This window comes from Schistocerca piceifrons, chromosome 4, assembly GCF_021461385.2.
Source record: "Schistocerca piceifrons isolate TAMUIC-IGC-003096 chromosome 4, iqSchPice1.1, whole genome shotgun sequence".
NCBI classification, from domain to species: Eukaryota; Metazoa; Arthropoda; class Insecta; order Orthoptera; family Acrididae; genus Schistocerca; species Schistocerca piceifrons.
In genome coordinates, this window is record NC_060141.1 from 612,509,985 (window position 1) to 612,524,791 (window position 14,807).

At 41.2% G+C, this 14,807-nt stretch overlaps 1 protein-coding gene across 1 annotated transcript in view; it reads left to right on the top strand.

Annotated features, from left to right (window-relative positions):
• The first annotated feature begins 378 nt into the window (after positions 1–378).
• Positions 379–14,807, top strand: part of LOC124795198 — a 31,651-nt gene continuing 17,222 nt past the window's right edge. The window contains exon 1 of the mRNA XM_047259104.1: positions 379–450. Coding sequence (XP_047115060.1) covers positions 433–450 — 18 coding nt within the window. The 5' untranslated portion in view covers positions 379–432. The remainder of the gene's footprint in view (positions 451–14,807) is intronic.

Consider the following 14,807-nt stretch of genomic DNA (forward strand, 5'->3'; position numbering starts at 1 on the left):
ATAATAAACATACGCCACACCTACTGGAATCGATATTGCAAACCTGGTAACATCCAGAATTAATCGCACTGTCACTGCTCCCATCTTCCCAAAATTAATAGGTATATTTGGAAATAATGGAGTTCAATGGATCCTATATGAATCTTCAGTGTTACTATCATACTCAAATACTGTAAGCTTATGTTCATAAGTAACCATTTTTCTGTTTCAGTGAACAAACTACGCTCTCTCCAACTGTTCCGCATATATTTTCTGTTATCATTTTCATGAAGGTCGACACGCTGCTTTCCTTTCTAGCTAATTTTCTAAGAAAGTCGACATGTTTTTTGTTCTGACTGATAACATTATACCCGACTGCCTTATCGTTCTTTAGTAGGACTTCACTCGTAGGCACACGGCGTTTAGTTTTCTTCGTGCAGTGAAACGTTGCTGATGCTACCCCGAACGTGTGTGAGTACTGTCAAAACTTTCTTTGTATAAAACACAGCATCTGGCTACGATATAGAGCGTGTTCGGAAATTCCCGTTACAAACTTCGACCTGAAGAGGGGAGTGAGTGCACAATATTCTGAATAGGAACTTGTGTCCGGAAACATACCATTTTCGTTCTATAAATATTTCAATTCAGATTTTAACTCGTCCACTTCTTCTTGAGGAATCAAATTAGGCATGACGCAGTACAATTATTACGTAAGAATTCGAAAGGAAACATAATGAAACACCCATTTATCACGTAAGCATATTTGATTGTTTAACGCATAAACATTACGAGTTAGCTTTTTCCAAAACAAAAAGGAACCCAGCATGCTGTACGTACAGAACAGTACTGACGCATTACAACAGCGGCTCGATGTGATGAAGTGATGAATGGATGTTTCGTTATGTTTTCTTTGGAATTGTTATCTAATATTTAAACACCGTCACGCCTGATTCAGTTCCTCAAGCAGAAGTGTATGAGAACAACATCTGAACTTGAATCCGTCATAGAACAGAAACGGTATGTTTCCGTATACAAGTTCCTACGCAAAATATTCTGTACTCACTCCCCTCTACAAGTATTAGAAGTTTGTAAAGGGAATTTTCGAACATCCTGTAGTTAACTTATGTGATCATGTCGTACTGTTGCCGGCCGGTGTGGCCGAGCGGTTCTAGGCGCTTCAGTCTGGAACCGCGCGACCACTACGGTCGCAGATTCGAATCCTGCCTCGGGCACGGATGTGTGTGATGTCCTTAGGTTAGTTAGGTTTAAGTAGTTCTAAGTTCTAGGGGGCTGATGACCTCAGATGTTAAGTCCCATAGTGCTCAGAGCCATTTGAACCATTTTTGTCATACTGTTCACACCCTCCTTTTGGTTTATGTAGGTTTTTCGCACGCAGTTGTTGAGTTATGAAATCTTACGAAATACGTTTTTCATCTGTATTGTTCACAATTTTGAATTTAACGTGAAAGAGTGACTGAACTATCGTTAATCCCCAGAATCATTATAAACGCGGGAATCTTGATATCTGTGTGAAATGTTGCAGAAATGGCAATTCCTTTTATCACACAACACCTATCGTATATCCCTAAAATCATTTCTGTCTTAATGTTCTTACGTCTGTGTTCGGAATAACGAACTTCAATAACTGTAAAGATTGTTTTACTCCAGCTGTCTGCTTCACTTCCAACCCTTGGTTAGATTTTGGCTGTTAATATATGAAATGTTCCCACTTTCAGCAATGTATTTCCTTTTCCTCAAGGCAAGTGTGCCCCTTACAGAGCAAAGAGAGAGAAAGAGATAAAGAGAGAGACAGAGTGAATCTTGGAAGGAAGGTGCTTTCCTTCACGTACTCGTTGCTGATTGAAAAGGGTAAAATAATTTGCATCGTATTCTTTTTGTAAATTAGGTGATACATTAAATTATCGGGATACCAATTTCCTTTGTTTTGATAGTTAACAATAACACATAAAATACACTTGTGATGTTAAAGAAAGATAGTTAATATTCCTGTCTAGAGCTAGAGAGAGATTTTGACCATTATTTCTCTCAGGAGTACCATTCCACCGAAATTTTAAGACAGATTATGGTGCATAAAAGCTATCCTTCGGATCTCTACAAGTGTACAGATTGTTCAAGGGCTAACAGTGTTCTTTCCAAAGGATAAGAACTGCGTTCAGGCCCCGGTCAGGCAAATAGTTTCAGTCTTCAGGGAAGCTTCAGTTCAGAATAGACACCGCTGCAGTGTCTAAATCAGGATTATTACTGGATCTTTCGTTCCAAACATGGCGGTATATCTTCCAAAACATAGCTTAAATATGATGCCCACCACGGTTTCCGTTTAGAGCTGTGGTCCACAGCTGCATATTCCAAGATCGGTAAATGGGGAAGATGCAGTTGTGTTTATGTATGAAGTTCTCGAAACTCTTCGGTTATAGAAGCGCTAACATCACGTTCGTCAGTTATCGCAGAACCAACCTAAACGATTGTACCTGGTGTTTGGCAACGTTGCTCATGATATTCGTGGTACTAAAGGCTAAAAACTAAAATTAAAAACCACCTCAATGACGAAAAGAATAATAGCTCTTAGAGACTACAAACAAATCTGGGAGAATTGGATTCCCTGTAACACTAGCTCGTTGCAAAAACAAGTGAATTATGAACTGAGTACGAAATTACATAAAATTTATGTGTTGCTCTTTATAAAAGCATTATAGCAAAAGAAAAGAAAACAGTTCTTCATTCTTCCCTAAGCACTGAATCATACATATGCATTTGCATAAGAAAATTAGCTACGATCATTAACGGCGACAGGGCACTATAAAGCACTGCTTAGACGCTATGATGAAGGTCTGCAGTTCAGTGTTTTAATGAAGATTCCAGACAAGTCAATTCTAGTGTAGGGGCATCACATGTTGTTGTTGTTGTGGTCTTCAGTCCTGAGACTGGTTTGATGCAGATCTCCATGCTACTCTATCCTGTGCAAGCTTCTTCATCTCCCAGTACCTACTGCAACCTACATCCTTCTGAATCTGCTTAGTGTATTCATCTCTTGGTCTCCCTCTACGATTTTTACCCTCCACGCTGCCCTCCAAAGCTAAATTTGTGATCCCTTGATGCCTCAAAACATCGCATATAATTGTAGAATTCTTGAACTTATTATCAGTTCCAAAATTACACATTTCCTTGAGACGGGAAAGCTCCTGTCCACGAATCAGCACGGTTTTCGAAATCATCACTCGTGCAAAACTCAGCTTGTCTTTTTCTCACATGATATCCTGCGAACCACGGAAGGAAGGCAAAAGGCAGATTCCATATTTCTAGATTTCCGAAAAGCGTTCTACAGGATGCAGACTGTTACCGAAGATAGGAGCATACGGAATAGCTTCCCAGATACACTTCGTGATCAAAAGTATCCGTCACCTGGCTGAAAATGACTTATAAGTTCATGGTGCCCTCCATCGGTAATGCTGGAATTCAATATGGTGCCGGCCGCGGTGGTCTAGCGGTTCTAGGCGCGCAGTCCGGAACCGCGCGACTGCTACGGTCGCAGGTTCGAATCCTGCCTCGGGCATGGATGTGTGGTATGTCCTTAGGTTAGTTAGGTTTAAGTAGTTCTAAGTTCTAGGGGACTGATGACCACAGTAGTTAAGTCCCATAGTGTTCAGAGCCATCAATATGGTGTTGGCCCACCCTTAGCCTTGATGACAGATTCCACTCTCGCAGGCATACGTTCAATCAGGTGCTGGAAGGTTTCATGGGGAATGGCAGCCCATTTTTCACAGGGTGATGCACTGAGGAGAGGTATTGGTGTCGGTCGGTGAGGCCTGGCACAAAGTCGGCGTTCCAAAACATCCCAGACGTGCTCTGTAGGTTTCAGGTCAGGACTCCGTGTAGGTCAGTCCATTACAGGGATGTTTCTGTCGTGTAACCACTCCGCCACAGGCCTTGCATTATGGACAGGTGCTCGATCGCCTTGAAAGATGCAGTCGCCATCCCCGAATTGCTCTTCAACTGTGGGAAGCAATAAGATGCCTAAAAGAAGAAGAAGGCCTGTACTGTGATAGTGCCACGCACGACAACAAGGGGTGCAACCCCCCCCCCCCCCCCATGAAAAACACGACCACACCATAACACCATCACCTTCGAATTTTAATGTCGTCACTACAAACGCTGGTAGATGACGTTCACCTGTCATTCGCCATACCCACACCCTGCCATCAGATCGCCACATTGTGTACCGTGATTCGTCACTCCACACAACGTTTTTCCACTGTTCAGTCGTCCAATGATCACGCTCCTTACACCAAGTGAGGCGTCCTTTGGCATTCACCGGCGTGATGTGTGGCTTATGAGCAGCCACTCGACCATGAAATCTAAGTTTTCACCTTCCGTATAACTATCACAGTACTTTCAGTGGATCCTGATGCAGTCTGGAATTCCTGTGTGATGGTCTGTACGCTTTTATGCTGTACGTTGTAACCTCCCCACAAAAATTAATTAATAATAATATGAATAATGAATGTGATTCTAATTTAGTGTAACCTCTCTACAGAAATTCATTCACATATAACCTCCACACAAAATTTGTTTCCCATTTAATGTACGCACAAAATTCTTTTCTCATTTAATGTAAGCTCGAAACAGAAAAATTCCTAAACCTCATAATGAAAAATAAATTCAGTAACCTGGTAAATTTTGGACGACAGCAGTGCTGCGTCATGGCCCTGTAATATCATTCTGAATAACAAGCAAAAACTCTTACCTCAATAAAGTCGCCAACTATCTGCTCTTACAACAACTTTTTCCAGCACAGCTCTATGCAACGCTGGCCGATAGATTTGTCATTTATGAAAGGAAGCAACTGATTTTTCTTTTGCAACAATCGGAATGATCATGGATTGAAGAAATTAGTAAATTCCTTAAATTGCAATGAATGCTTGTTAGAAATTACTTTATATGACAAAGATTATTATTAGGACATTTTTAAAAGATTTACATGGGAGTTCACATAACATTACTAGATATGCGCGACGCTGCTTTTACCTTATACTATAACGCTCAGGCTCCGCCATCACTGCACCACGACCGGGCCAGCCAACACGATACACCAGACACGACTGCTCGCTAGCAACAACTTACTGCTACACAGTTCCTACTGCATACAACACTGCTCTTTGGTCTCAGATTCTCTTATACAAGGTCCGGCAGAAAAACCTCCCCTTTAAGGAAAGCTAATAAAAACAAAACCAAATAAGGTAGAACAATTTTATTTATACTAAATAAAAGTACATATTATGCCATTTTAGAAAATACTCTTATGGTCTTACTTTTTAAATAAAACATCCCTTAAATGGCTTCCTGCACTGTCGACACACTGTTTGAGTCTTTCCCTGAAGTTATTCATTACTCTTTGAGTCATTTCAGGTGGAATAGCTTCAACCTCTTGTGTAATTGCTTCTTTCAGGGCTCGTAAAGATTGTGGACGTTGTTCATAAACTTTTGCTTTTAAATAGCCCCAAAGAAAGAAATCACAGGGCGTTAAGTCCGGCGATCGTGGGGGCCAGCCAATGTCTCCACGCAACGAGATCACATGTCCAGGAAACATTTCCTTCACCAATGCCAGTGACTGCCGCGCTGTGTGGGCAGTAGCACCATCTTGCTGGAACCACACGTTCTCTATTTCACCAAAAAGCTCCCTTAGTTGCGGTTGGAGAAAGTCGCGGAGCATGGCACAATAGCGTTCACTGTTGACGGTTAAATTCCTGTCATTTTCTTCGAAAAAGTAAGGACCGATCACTCCGGAATTGTAAACAGCACACCATACTGTTACTTTAGGGCTATGAAGTGGTCGTTGATGAAGTTCTTGGGGATTGTGTTCACACCAGTACCTGCAATTTTGGCTGTTCACTGTTCCGGCAAGGTGAAAGTGTGCTTCATCAGAAAAAATCACAATATCGTTGGGACGAATGTTCCGAAGAAGGTCTTGGCACAAACTTACACGGACACCACAGTCTCGTTCACTCAGTTCCTGCGTAGTTACAATTTTGTAAGGATGCATTTTAAGATCTCGATGCAAGATTCTTCTCACACTTCGATCAGATATCCGTAATGCTGCCGCATGCTTTTTAGCGGATCGTCGAGGAGATTGTTGAACTGAAGCTCTAACTGCATCAACATTTCCGGGGCCTGTTGCAGTCCGTGGTCGTCCAGGTGGTTTCCTTTTTAATGCGGAACCTGTCTCACGAAAGTTAGCAACCCAAGAATAAATTGTTTTCTTATCGGGAACAGGGTCCCGTCGTCCGAGCGCAAAGCGAACGCGAAAAGCACGTTGAGTATTAATAGGCGATTCGCCATTTTGAATAAAATCTTCCACTACGAAGGCACGATGTTCACCAGACCACGCCATGGCGTACACTGAAAACTGCACGTAGGCAGCTACTTAACGACGCGCCCCCCACCACTCTGCTCCTTCTATTGTCCGCTGCACGTTACTTTGTAATCGGGGAGTTTTTTATGCCGGACCCTGTACCTTACATATCGCAGCCAGCGCGTGAGCATTTACATCTGCTCGAGTGGGCTAGCAACAAATTCCTTAATCATGGACCTCTTACAACGTGTCCGTAAGTGACACCCAATCACCAGACCACATTCGAAGTCCGTGCGTTCTGCGGAGCGCCCCATTCTGCTCTCTCACGATGTCTAATGAGTACTGAGGCCGCTGATGTGGAGTACCTGGCAGTAGGTGGCAGCACAATGCACTTAATACGAAAAACGTATGTGTTTGGGGATGTCCAGATACTTTTGACCATTTAGTGTATGTGAGTGGCTTGAAGACTTCTTAAGTAACAGAACACAGTACTTTGTCCTCGACGGCGAATGTTCATCAGAAACAAGGGTGTAGTCAGGGATACCTCACTGAAGTGTGATAGGGTCGCTGTTATTTTCTATATACGAGGTGTGGCTAGAAAAAAACCGGACTAATACTGGTGAAACAATAAAACGAATGCAATAAGGCTGAAAGTCGCGTGGCCTGTCACGTGACTCTCGCTCCGCCTACTGCTCGAGTTTCATCTGCCTCCTGCACTCAGTCTGCCCGTGGCGTCTGTTTTAAGTAGTTGACGTTTTGTCTGTGCGTCGGAAAATGTTGAGTGTACAGAAAGAACAGCGTGTTAACATCAAATTTTGTTTCAAACTAGGAAAATCTGCAAGTGAAACGTTTGTAATGTTACAACAAGTGTACGGCGATGATTGTTTATCGCGAACACAAGTGTTTGAGTGGTTTAAACGATTTAAAGATGGCCGCGAAGACACCAGTGATGACACTCGCACTGGCAGACCATTGTCAGCAAAAACTGATGCAAACATTGAAAAAATCGGTAAACTTGTCCGACAAGATCGCCGTTTAACAATCAGAGCAGTGTCTGAGTTAACAGGAGTTGACAAGGAAAGTGTTAGGCAGATTCTTCATGAAAGTTTCAACATGAACAAAGTGTGTTCAAAAATGGTTCCAAAGTGTCTCACAATTGAACAGAATGAACGCCGAAGAATGATTTGTTCCGACATCCTGGAAAACATTGAAAGTGATCCCACCTTCTTACAAAATGTTATTACTTGCGATGAATCGTGGTTTTTTACTTACGATCCCGAAACTAAACGCCAATCGATGCATTGGAAAACTCCTGGTTCTCCACGACAAAAAAAGCACGAATGTCAAAATCCAAATTCAAGGCAATGATGATTGTTTTTTTTGACATCAAAGGGATTGTGCACATTGATTGGGTACCAGAGGGACAAACAGTGAATCAGCATTACTACATTAGCGTCCTGGCTACCCTACGTGAGCGAGTACGGAGAAAACGGAACGATTTGTGGAGAAAAAAGTCATGGATCCTTCACCAAGACAATGCCCCAGCTCACAGTGCGTTGTCAGTGAAGACGTTTTTGGCAAAACACAACATTCCCATCTTAGATCATCCACCCTACTCACCTGATTTGGCCCCCTGTGACTTTTTTCTTTTCCCTAAAGTCAAGTCAGCTTTGAAAGGAACTAGATTTGAGACTGTTGAAGCAGTAAAAGAAAAAGCGACGGAAGTAATGTATGGACTTACCGAAAATGATCTGCAGCATTGCTACGAACAGTGGAAAATTCGTATGGAGCGGTGTAGAGACCGAGGAGGAGAGTAGATTGAAGGAGATAACATGAAATTGTAAATAATTGTAAATAAATGTTTTTTCCAGCATCAGTCCGGTTTTTTTCTAGCCGCACCTCGTACATAAATGATCTGGTGGACAGGGTGAGCAGCAGCCTGCGGCTATTTGCTCATGATGCTGTAGCGTCCGGGATGGTATTGGGTTGGGTTGTTTGTGGAAGGAGACCAGACAGCGAGGTCATCGGTCTCGTCGGATTAGGGAAGGATGGGGAAGGAAGTCGGCCGTGCCCTTTCAAAGGAACCATTCCGGAATTTACCTGGAGCTATTTAGGGAAATCAGGGAAAACCTAAATCAGGATGGCCGGACGCGGGATTGAACCGTCGTCCTCCCGAATGCGAGTCCAGTGTGGGATGGTATTGTCATTAAGTGACTGTAGGAGGGTAAAAGATGTCTTAGACAAAGTTTCTAGTTGGCGTGATGAATCGCAGCTAGCTGTAAATGTAGAAAATTGTAAGTTAATGCAGATGAGTAGGAAATAAATCCGTGAAGTTCGAATACAGCATTAGTAATGTGCTGCTTGACACAGTCACGTCTGTTAAATATCTAGGCATATTGTTGTAAAGCGATATGTAACGGAACGGTTTATTGGGCGAATTTTAGGAAAATGTGGATCATCTGTGAAGGATACCGCATATAGGACACTATTGTGACCCATTTTTGAGTACTGCTCAAGTGTTTGGGACCCGCACCAGGTGGGTTTGAAGCAATACATTGAAGCAATTCAGAGACGGGCTCCTAGATTTGTTAGCCGTTGGTTCGAACAACACGCAAGTATTACGGAGATGCTTCGCGAACTCAGATGGGAATCCCTGTAGGGAGAGGGACGTTCTTCTCGAGGTACGCTACTGAGAAAGGTTGAATCTGACTGCAGAACCGTTCTACTGCCGCCAGCGTACATTTCGCATTAAGGCCACGATGACAAGATAAGAGAAATTAGGGTTCATACGCAGGCATATCGATAGTTGTTTTTCACCCACTCTGTTTGCAAGAGGAACAAGAAAGGAAATGACTAGTGGTGGCACAGGATGCCCTCTGCCACGCACCGTACGGAGGCGTGTAGTGTATATATGTAGATACAGATGAAGATAACTCCATTTTGGGCCATTACATTCTGGATTATGTGCTGCAGTGCAGCACATACAACACGGAGAAGGAAGCAATGGATGGCAGTAAATGGAGAAGCTGTGGACCTGCTAACACAGGAAAAGACTGATGATGACAAGTAAACATTTGGTTCAAACACTGATTGGTTAGTCATAAAACTTTTTTTTATTTATTTCTTTCGGCCTTCTGACTGGTCTGATGCGACCCGACACAATTTTCACTCCTGCGCCAACCTCCACATTTCAGATAACCACTTACATCGCAATGTGTTCGATTTATTCAAATCTCTCTCTTGCTCTAAAGGTTTTGCACTAATCTAAAATATTATCTGATATCTTTATAGATGTCGTACCACCCTGTACCTTTTTCTTGTCAGTATGTTCCACATATTTCTTTCCTCGCTAATTTTACATTTAATTTCCGCATTTCGATTCTTATCAGCCTACTTAATTCTCAGCACAACTCAGTAACACCACAACTCAAACGCTTCCATATTCTTCTCTACTGATGTTCTCATGGTTCATGTTTCACGTCCAAAGAAAACTTTGCTTCAGACACACATGCTCAGAGCTTTTTCCCAAAATCAAGGCCTATGTTTGCTACTAGTAGGCTTCCGTTTGAATTGTTTAATGTTCATGGTATTGCTTTTAAGTTCACTGAAAATCAGGTTGGCTTCTTTATATGCTGAATTTCTCCTGCCGAAGACCATTTTTCTTCGATTTCTTCACATTTCTATGCAGTTACTTTTGCTTTATCTTACCTACACTCACTGTTCATTTCATTCCTAAGTGGCGTATATTGCAGTGTTCCTGCATTTTCCCTGATATATTTCTCTCTTCCATCAACTGAGTATCTATTCTATTACACAAGGGTTCTTCGCATTTATCTTACTTGCTCTGTATTTGTTTTTCCAGCTTCTGTGATTGCCATTTTTAGAGATGTCCATTCTTCTTCATCTGAACTGCCTACTGTGTTATTCATTATCGCAGTATCTACAGCCTTAGAGAACTTTAAACGCACCTCGTCGTTCCTTCATACTTCAGCGTCTCACTTCTTTACACATGGGTTGTTCCTTATAGTTCTCGCAAACTTTAACATACGTTTCGTCATCACTTAATTGCAGTATCAGTCTGTATCTTGTCCTCGGTGCACCTGATAATCACATGTCTGATTTCGAAACCTCTGCTCCAACACGATGTAATCAAACTGGAATCTTCCCGGGTCTCCAAGCTGTTTCTAAATGTACTTCTTGATCTTCCGATTTTTGGACAGTGTGTTCCCTACTACCAGTCAAAATTTATTGTAGAACTCGACGGCTTGTCTCCTGTGTCATTCCTACTATCGAACCCTTATTCGTCTGTGATGCAGTCATCTACATCCTCCCTTACCACAATGTTGGAATTCCTCATGACTGTAAGATTTTAACTTCCATCCACATACAGAGTTCCTAGTTCAGTGCCCTCATATACTCTATCTCTTCATCTGCTCGTTTTACAAAGGTAAGTACACCATAACTGTTGGTGTCGGCCTTGATTTCCTGTCGAACCGGTAAGAGCAACCCTATAACCGAACCGCTCACCGTAACTACCTTCTTGCCCTACTTTCCTATTCATAAAGAATCCTATTCCATTATTACATTTCTGATGCTCTAGATACTGTCCTGAATTCACCTGATGAGAAACCCTTATCTTCTTCCCATTTCACTTCATTGAGTCCTATTGTACCCACAGGGTGTCCCAGAAATGTTGGGACAGACTTCGAGGGGTTGTAGAGGATATCTTGAGGAAAAAATCGAGGCTAGGAAACCCTGTCTTGAAACGTATCCAACGACTATTTTTGAAAATGATGTCTGTGAGAAAGTAGGATGATAACTATATCTTTTCTGACACCTTTGTTGTAAATAGGTTTAACAGTGGTACATTTGTACCTGTCAGAAGAAATATTTTGTGTTGGTGACTCTTCTCATAAATAGCTAGTGACGTGATTTATTAAGTTATAACAGTTCTCCCAGGTTCTAAATTCCATCTACAACATGAAAGAGCTTTTGTGAGAACTTTTATGAGTGTGATACTGTCAGTGGTAGGTTGAGCGCATTACGTCTACTTCCGTAAAGTTCTACAGAATTTATTTTTACTGCATTCCCTTGCTTCTTCAACCTAACTACTTTATCCTTTTGTTGCTACAGTTACAAATTGACCATTGCAGCTTGTGACTCATTAACCACAACACAGTCATTCCGTTTGAGATGGTATCTTGTATATTAATTGGCTGTTCTGGCTCTCATTTAACATATCCCACAATGTTTTAATTTTGTAATCAGTACTATTAATCTCTGTCATTTTGTGTATGTTCTGAATCTATTAACAAATCTCCTTAAGTTAACACAGTGTTTCTTGTAGAATGCAAGTAACATACGTTTGTTCAACATGTTTTGGTTACACAGAAATTCCTCTTTTCCTTTTAAATGATATTTTACTCACTTCTGTTACCTACAGCAAACTTGCTTTTTATATTAGACTTTCTGAACTATTTTTTGGAAAAATTACTTACAAACACTGACAGAAATTAGTTACCAAATACATTGAAATTCGCATTATCATTCATTTCCCTGTTTATCTCTTTCCATTCCACGCGTTTAATCTTATTTTTAAAACATTGATGTAAGAATTATTAATGAAGATGTGTTTTGCATAAATATGTCTCGGACCAACATAGTGTTGCCGTCCTGTATGTCTGTCTGTTAAGATTCGTTTTTCTCAGGAACGAGTGGAGGTAACAAGTTGAAATTTGTGTCTTATACTATGGTCTGCGGCCCACGGCGGCATAAAAATTTTAACTTTTCATCAGTGTAATCAAAAGATACGTATGTATGTCTGAAGTACATTGCATAGTAGACCGTTATACACGTGCACTGCAAACAGTATTTACATGCCTGGGCAAAGCCCACAACATTAATAAATCACTTCCTATGGGGAGAATCACAGTGTTTGAGCGACTGCAGGACGTGGGCACACGGTAACGTTGGGGGCGGGGGGGGGGGGGGGGGGGCAGGGGGGGGGGGGGCTTGGGTCGGTCCTGGAAGCATGCCCAGACAGCCAGAGTGATTACAGCGACCACGTGCGTAAAGAAGGAAATCTGGGTTCGAGTCCCAGCTTGGCACAAATTTTCGTACATCGCCGATAAACTGTACAGCTGGGGCTCATCATATTCACAACTGCAAATACACTTAACCATACAGCTATAGATTAGAACAGTGTCTGTTCCTTCAGACATGCATGCAACTCTGAAGTACATTGCATAGTAGACCGTTATATATAGACATTGGAAACAGTATTTTTTTTATACTCGCAAACTCACTCATGAAAACCCATAGCGTATTTGATGTTAACTTATGGGGTGCTTCCTGTTGACCTATAATCGTGATATTTATGAAGAATCAAGGTTTCACAGTAAAAGTAACTGAAAAATACGAACATTGTTAATTTTTAATTATATCAAATAAAAAATATTCTTTTGCCATTACAAACTTACATTGCACTTGTAATCTGTCATAAAATCATAAAATGCTGTAGAGATTTTGATCTGGTTTTCTGTAATAGGTAGAGCGAGTTACAAGCATGGCTATTCGCTGTGCTACGATGAAATAAAGTCACCTACTGCTGTGAAAACAACGCCCTTGACACTAGTAGTGATAAGTGTAAGGCCACCCGACTACCAACGCCATGCTGGTGCTAGCATTACAATTCCTTTATGAACTGCTTATTCTACATACAAACATCCTCTGGCAGTCTTTGCGTATGATGCATACATCATCTGTAATGTTTCAGAGCAAAGCAATAACGGTATTTGATTCAGGATTGCATTTCCATTGTTTCGGATGAGGTTCCAATATCCCATTAAATACCCGTTGAAGCACACAGAACATTCAACAGATGTGTGACAGCAATAGACCTATGGCTGGCTCTATTGTTTTCTCTCTGGAGACTTCCGTTAAATCTTATCATTAATTGCAACAGGAACAAGAGCAGAGAAGTCAACGCGCATCTGCAATTTCAATTAGTGCACCATGCCAATATAACTCCAAAAAACGAATAATTTAAATAGCGAATGTGAAATTACACAAACAATTTAAACTTAAAACATTCCTGAAAGTCTTGGAATTTTCGGGACCGACATCTCGCCAGTGTTGACATCGATAACAAGCAAATATCGTCGAGATTCTCAATTCCGAGGATGGATGAACCATCTATAAACATAATTAAATTTATATGAAACCTTCGAAATTTAAGTCCTACTCGTACTTCCCCGGTTTCTTTTTCTGTCAGCAACTTTTAAGGAATCTACGTTGATATAGCTACAAACTATCAAGTGTTTCCTTTTATTTGACAGAGGGATCAAAACTGAACCTACCAGAGACTTTCTTAGTGTGGATCCATAAGACTGTAGCATCTTACACGCACATACCAGGTTCTGATTTAGGCAAATATGACTGAATCATTATTTTTTACTTTTTGTTCGTCTTTTACGTATGTAGCAACACCTCAATTTTTTCATGTTGATCTTACGTAAAAATAATGCTAGGCTATATCCACATTTATTTAATTTTTTTATCCCTGTAGTTACACGACGTTCAAACAGGCAAAGAACATTTATGTCTCCTGAGTTTTCCAATATTCTAAACATATAAGAAGTTCGTTTGCATTGGGTCTCAGTACCCATATTCATGAATTTAGCTTTACACTTAACTTTTGTATCCCTTTTACTCAAATATCGGATTTCGACTTGACTCACGTGTGATGAAATACCTCTGCTGTTCTAACTGAAAAATCGCTTCATCGTCTGGTGCAGTCTTTTTCCATGGTTACCTTTCGAATTCCTGTCTTATCTTCAGGTGTATGTATGTTGTCATCATACTAAACACTTTTGCTGCCTACGCAAACAGCACGGTGGCACACACATGCATCAAACAGGCAGAAGTATGCGTACGGAGTCATTTAATGTGGAACGACCACATATAAATTATCGTAGGGAAAGCAGATGCCAGACTGAGATTCAGTAACAGACGAAACAGACGAAAGAGACAGCTTACGAAAAAAACTGCAGCTGATACTTTTGCTCGTCCATCTAGGACCCTTCCCAGATAGGATGGGTTTTTTATTTTTTATTATTATTTATAGTAATTTATAGTAACACAAAAAGTAAAGATAGAATGGATTAAGGAAATAAAGAAGATTTAAAGAAGATCAGTGTGTTTCGTCACTTGGTCGGTTAGTAGGCGCGAAAGCGTTATGATCGCCCGTCTCCAGTACCAGACGCATATCAATGCTGTTAACTGTTAAAACTCCGAGACAGTACAGTGCTAGAAGATTCAGCCAATATACTGATACCTCCTACATATATTTTACGAAGAGACCATTAAGCCAATATTAAAGAGATCTGAACTCTCGCGGAGGCTCGCCAACAATCTTCCTTCCCGTGCACCACCGAAACAGAAACGGAAGAAAGTGACAATG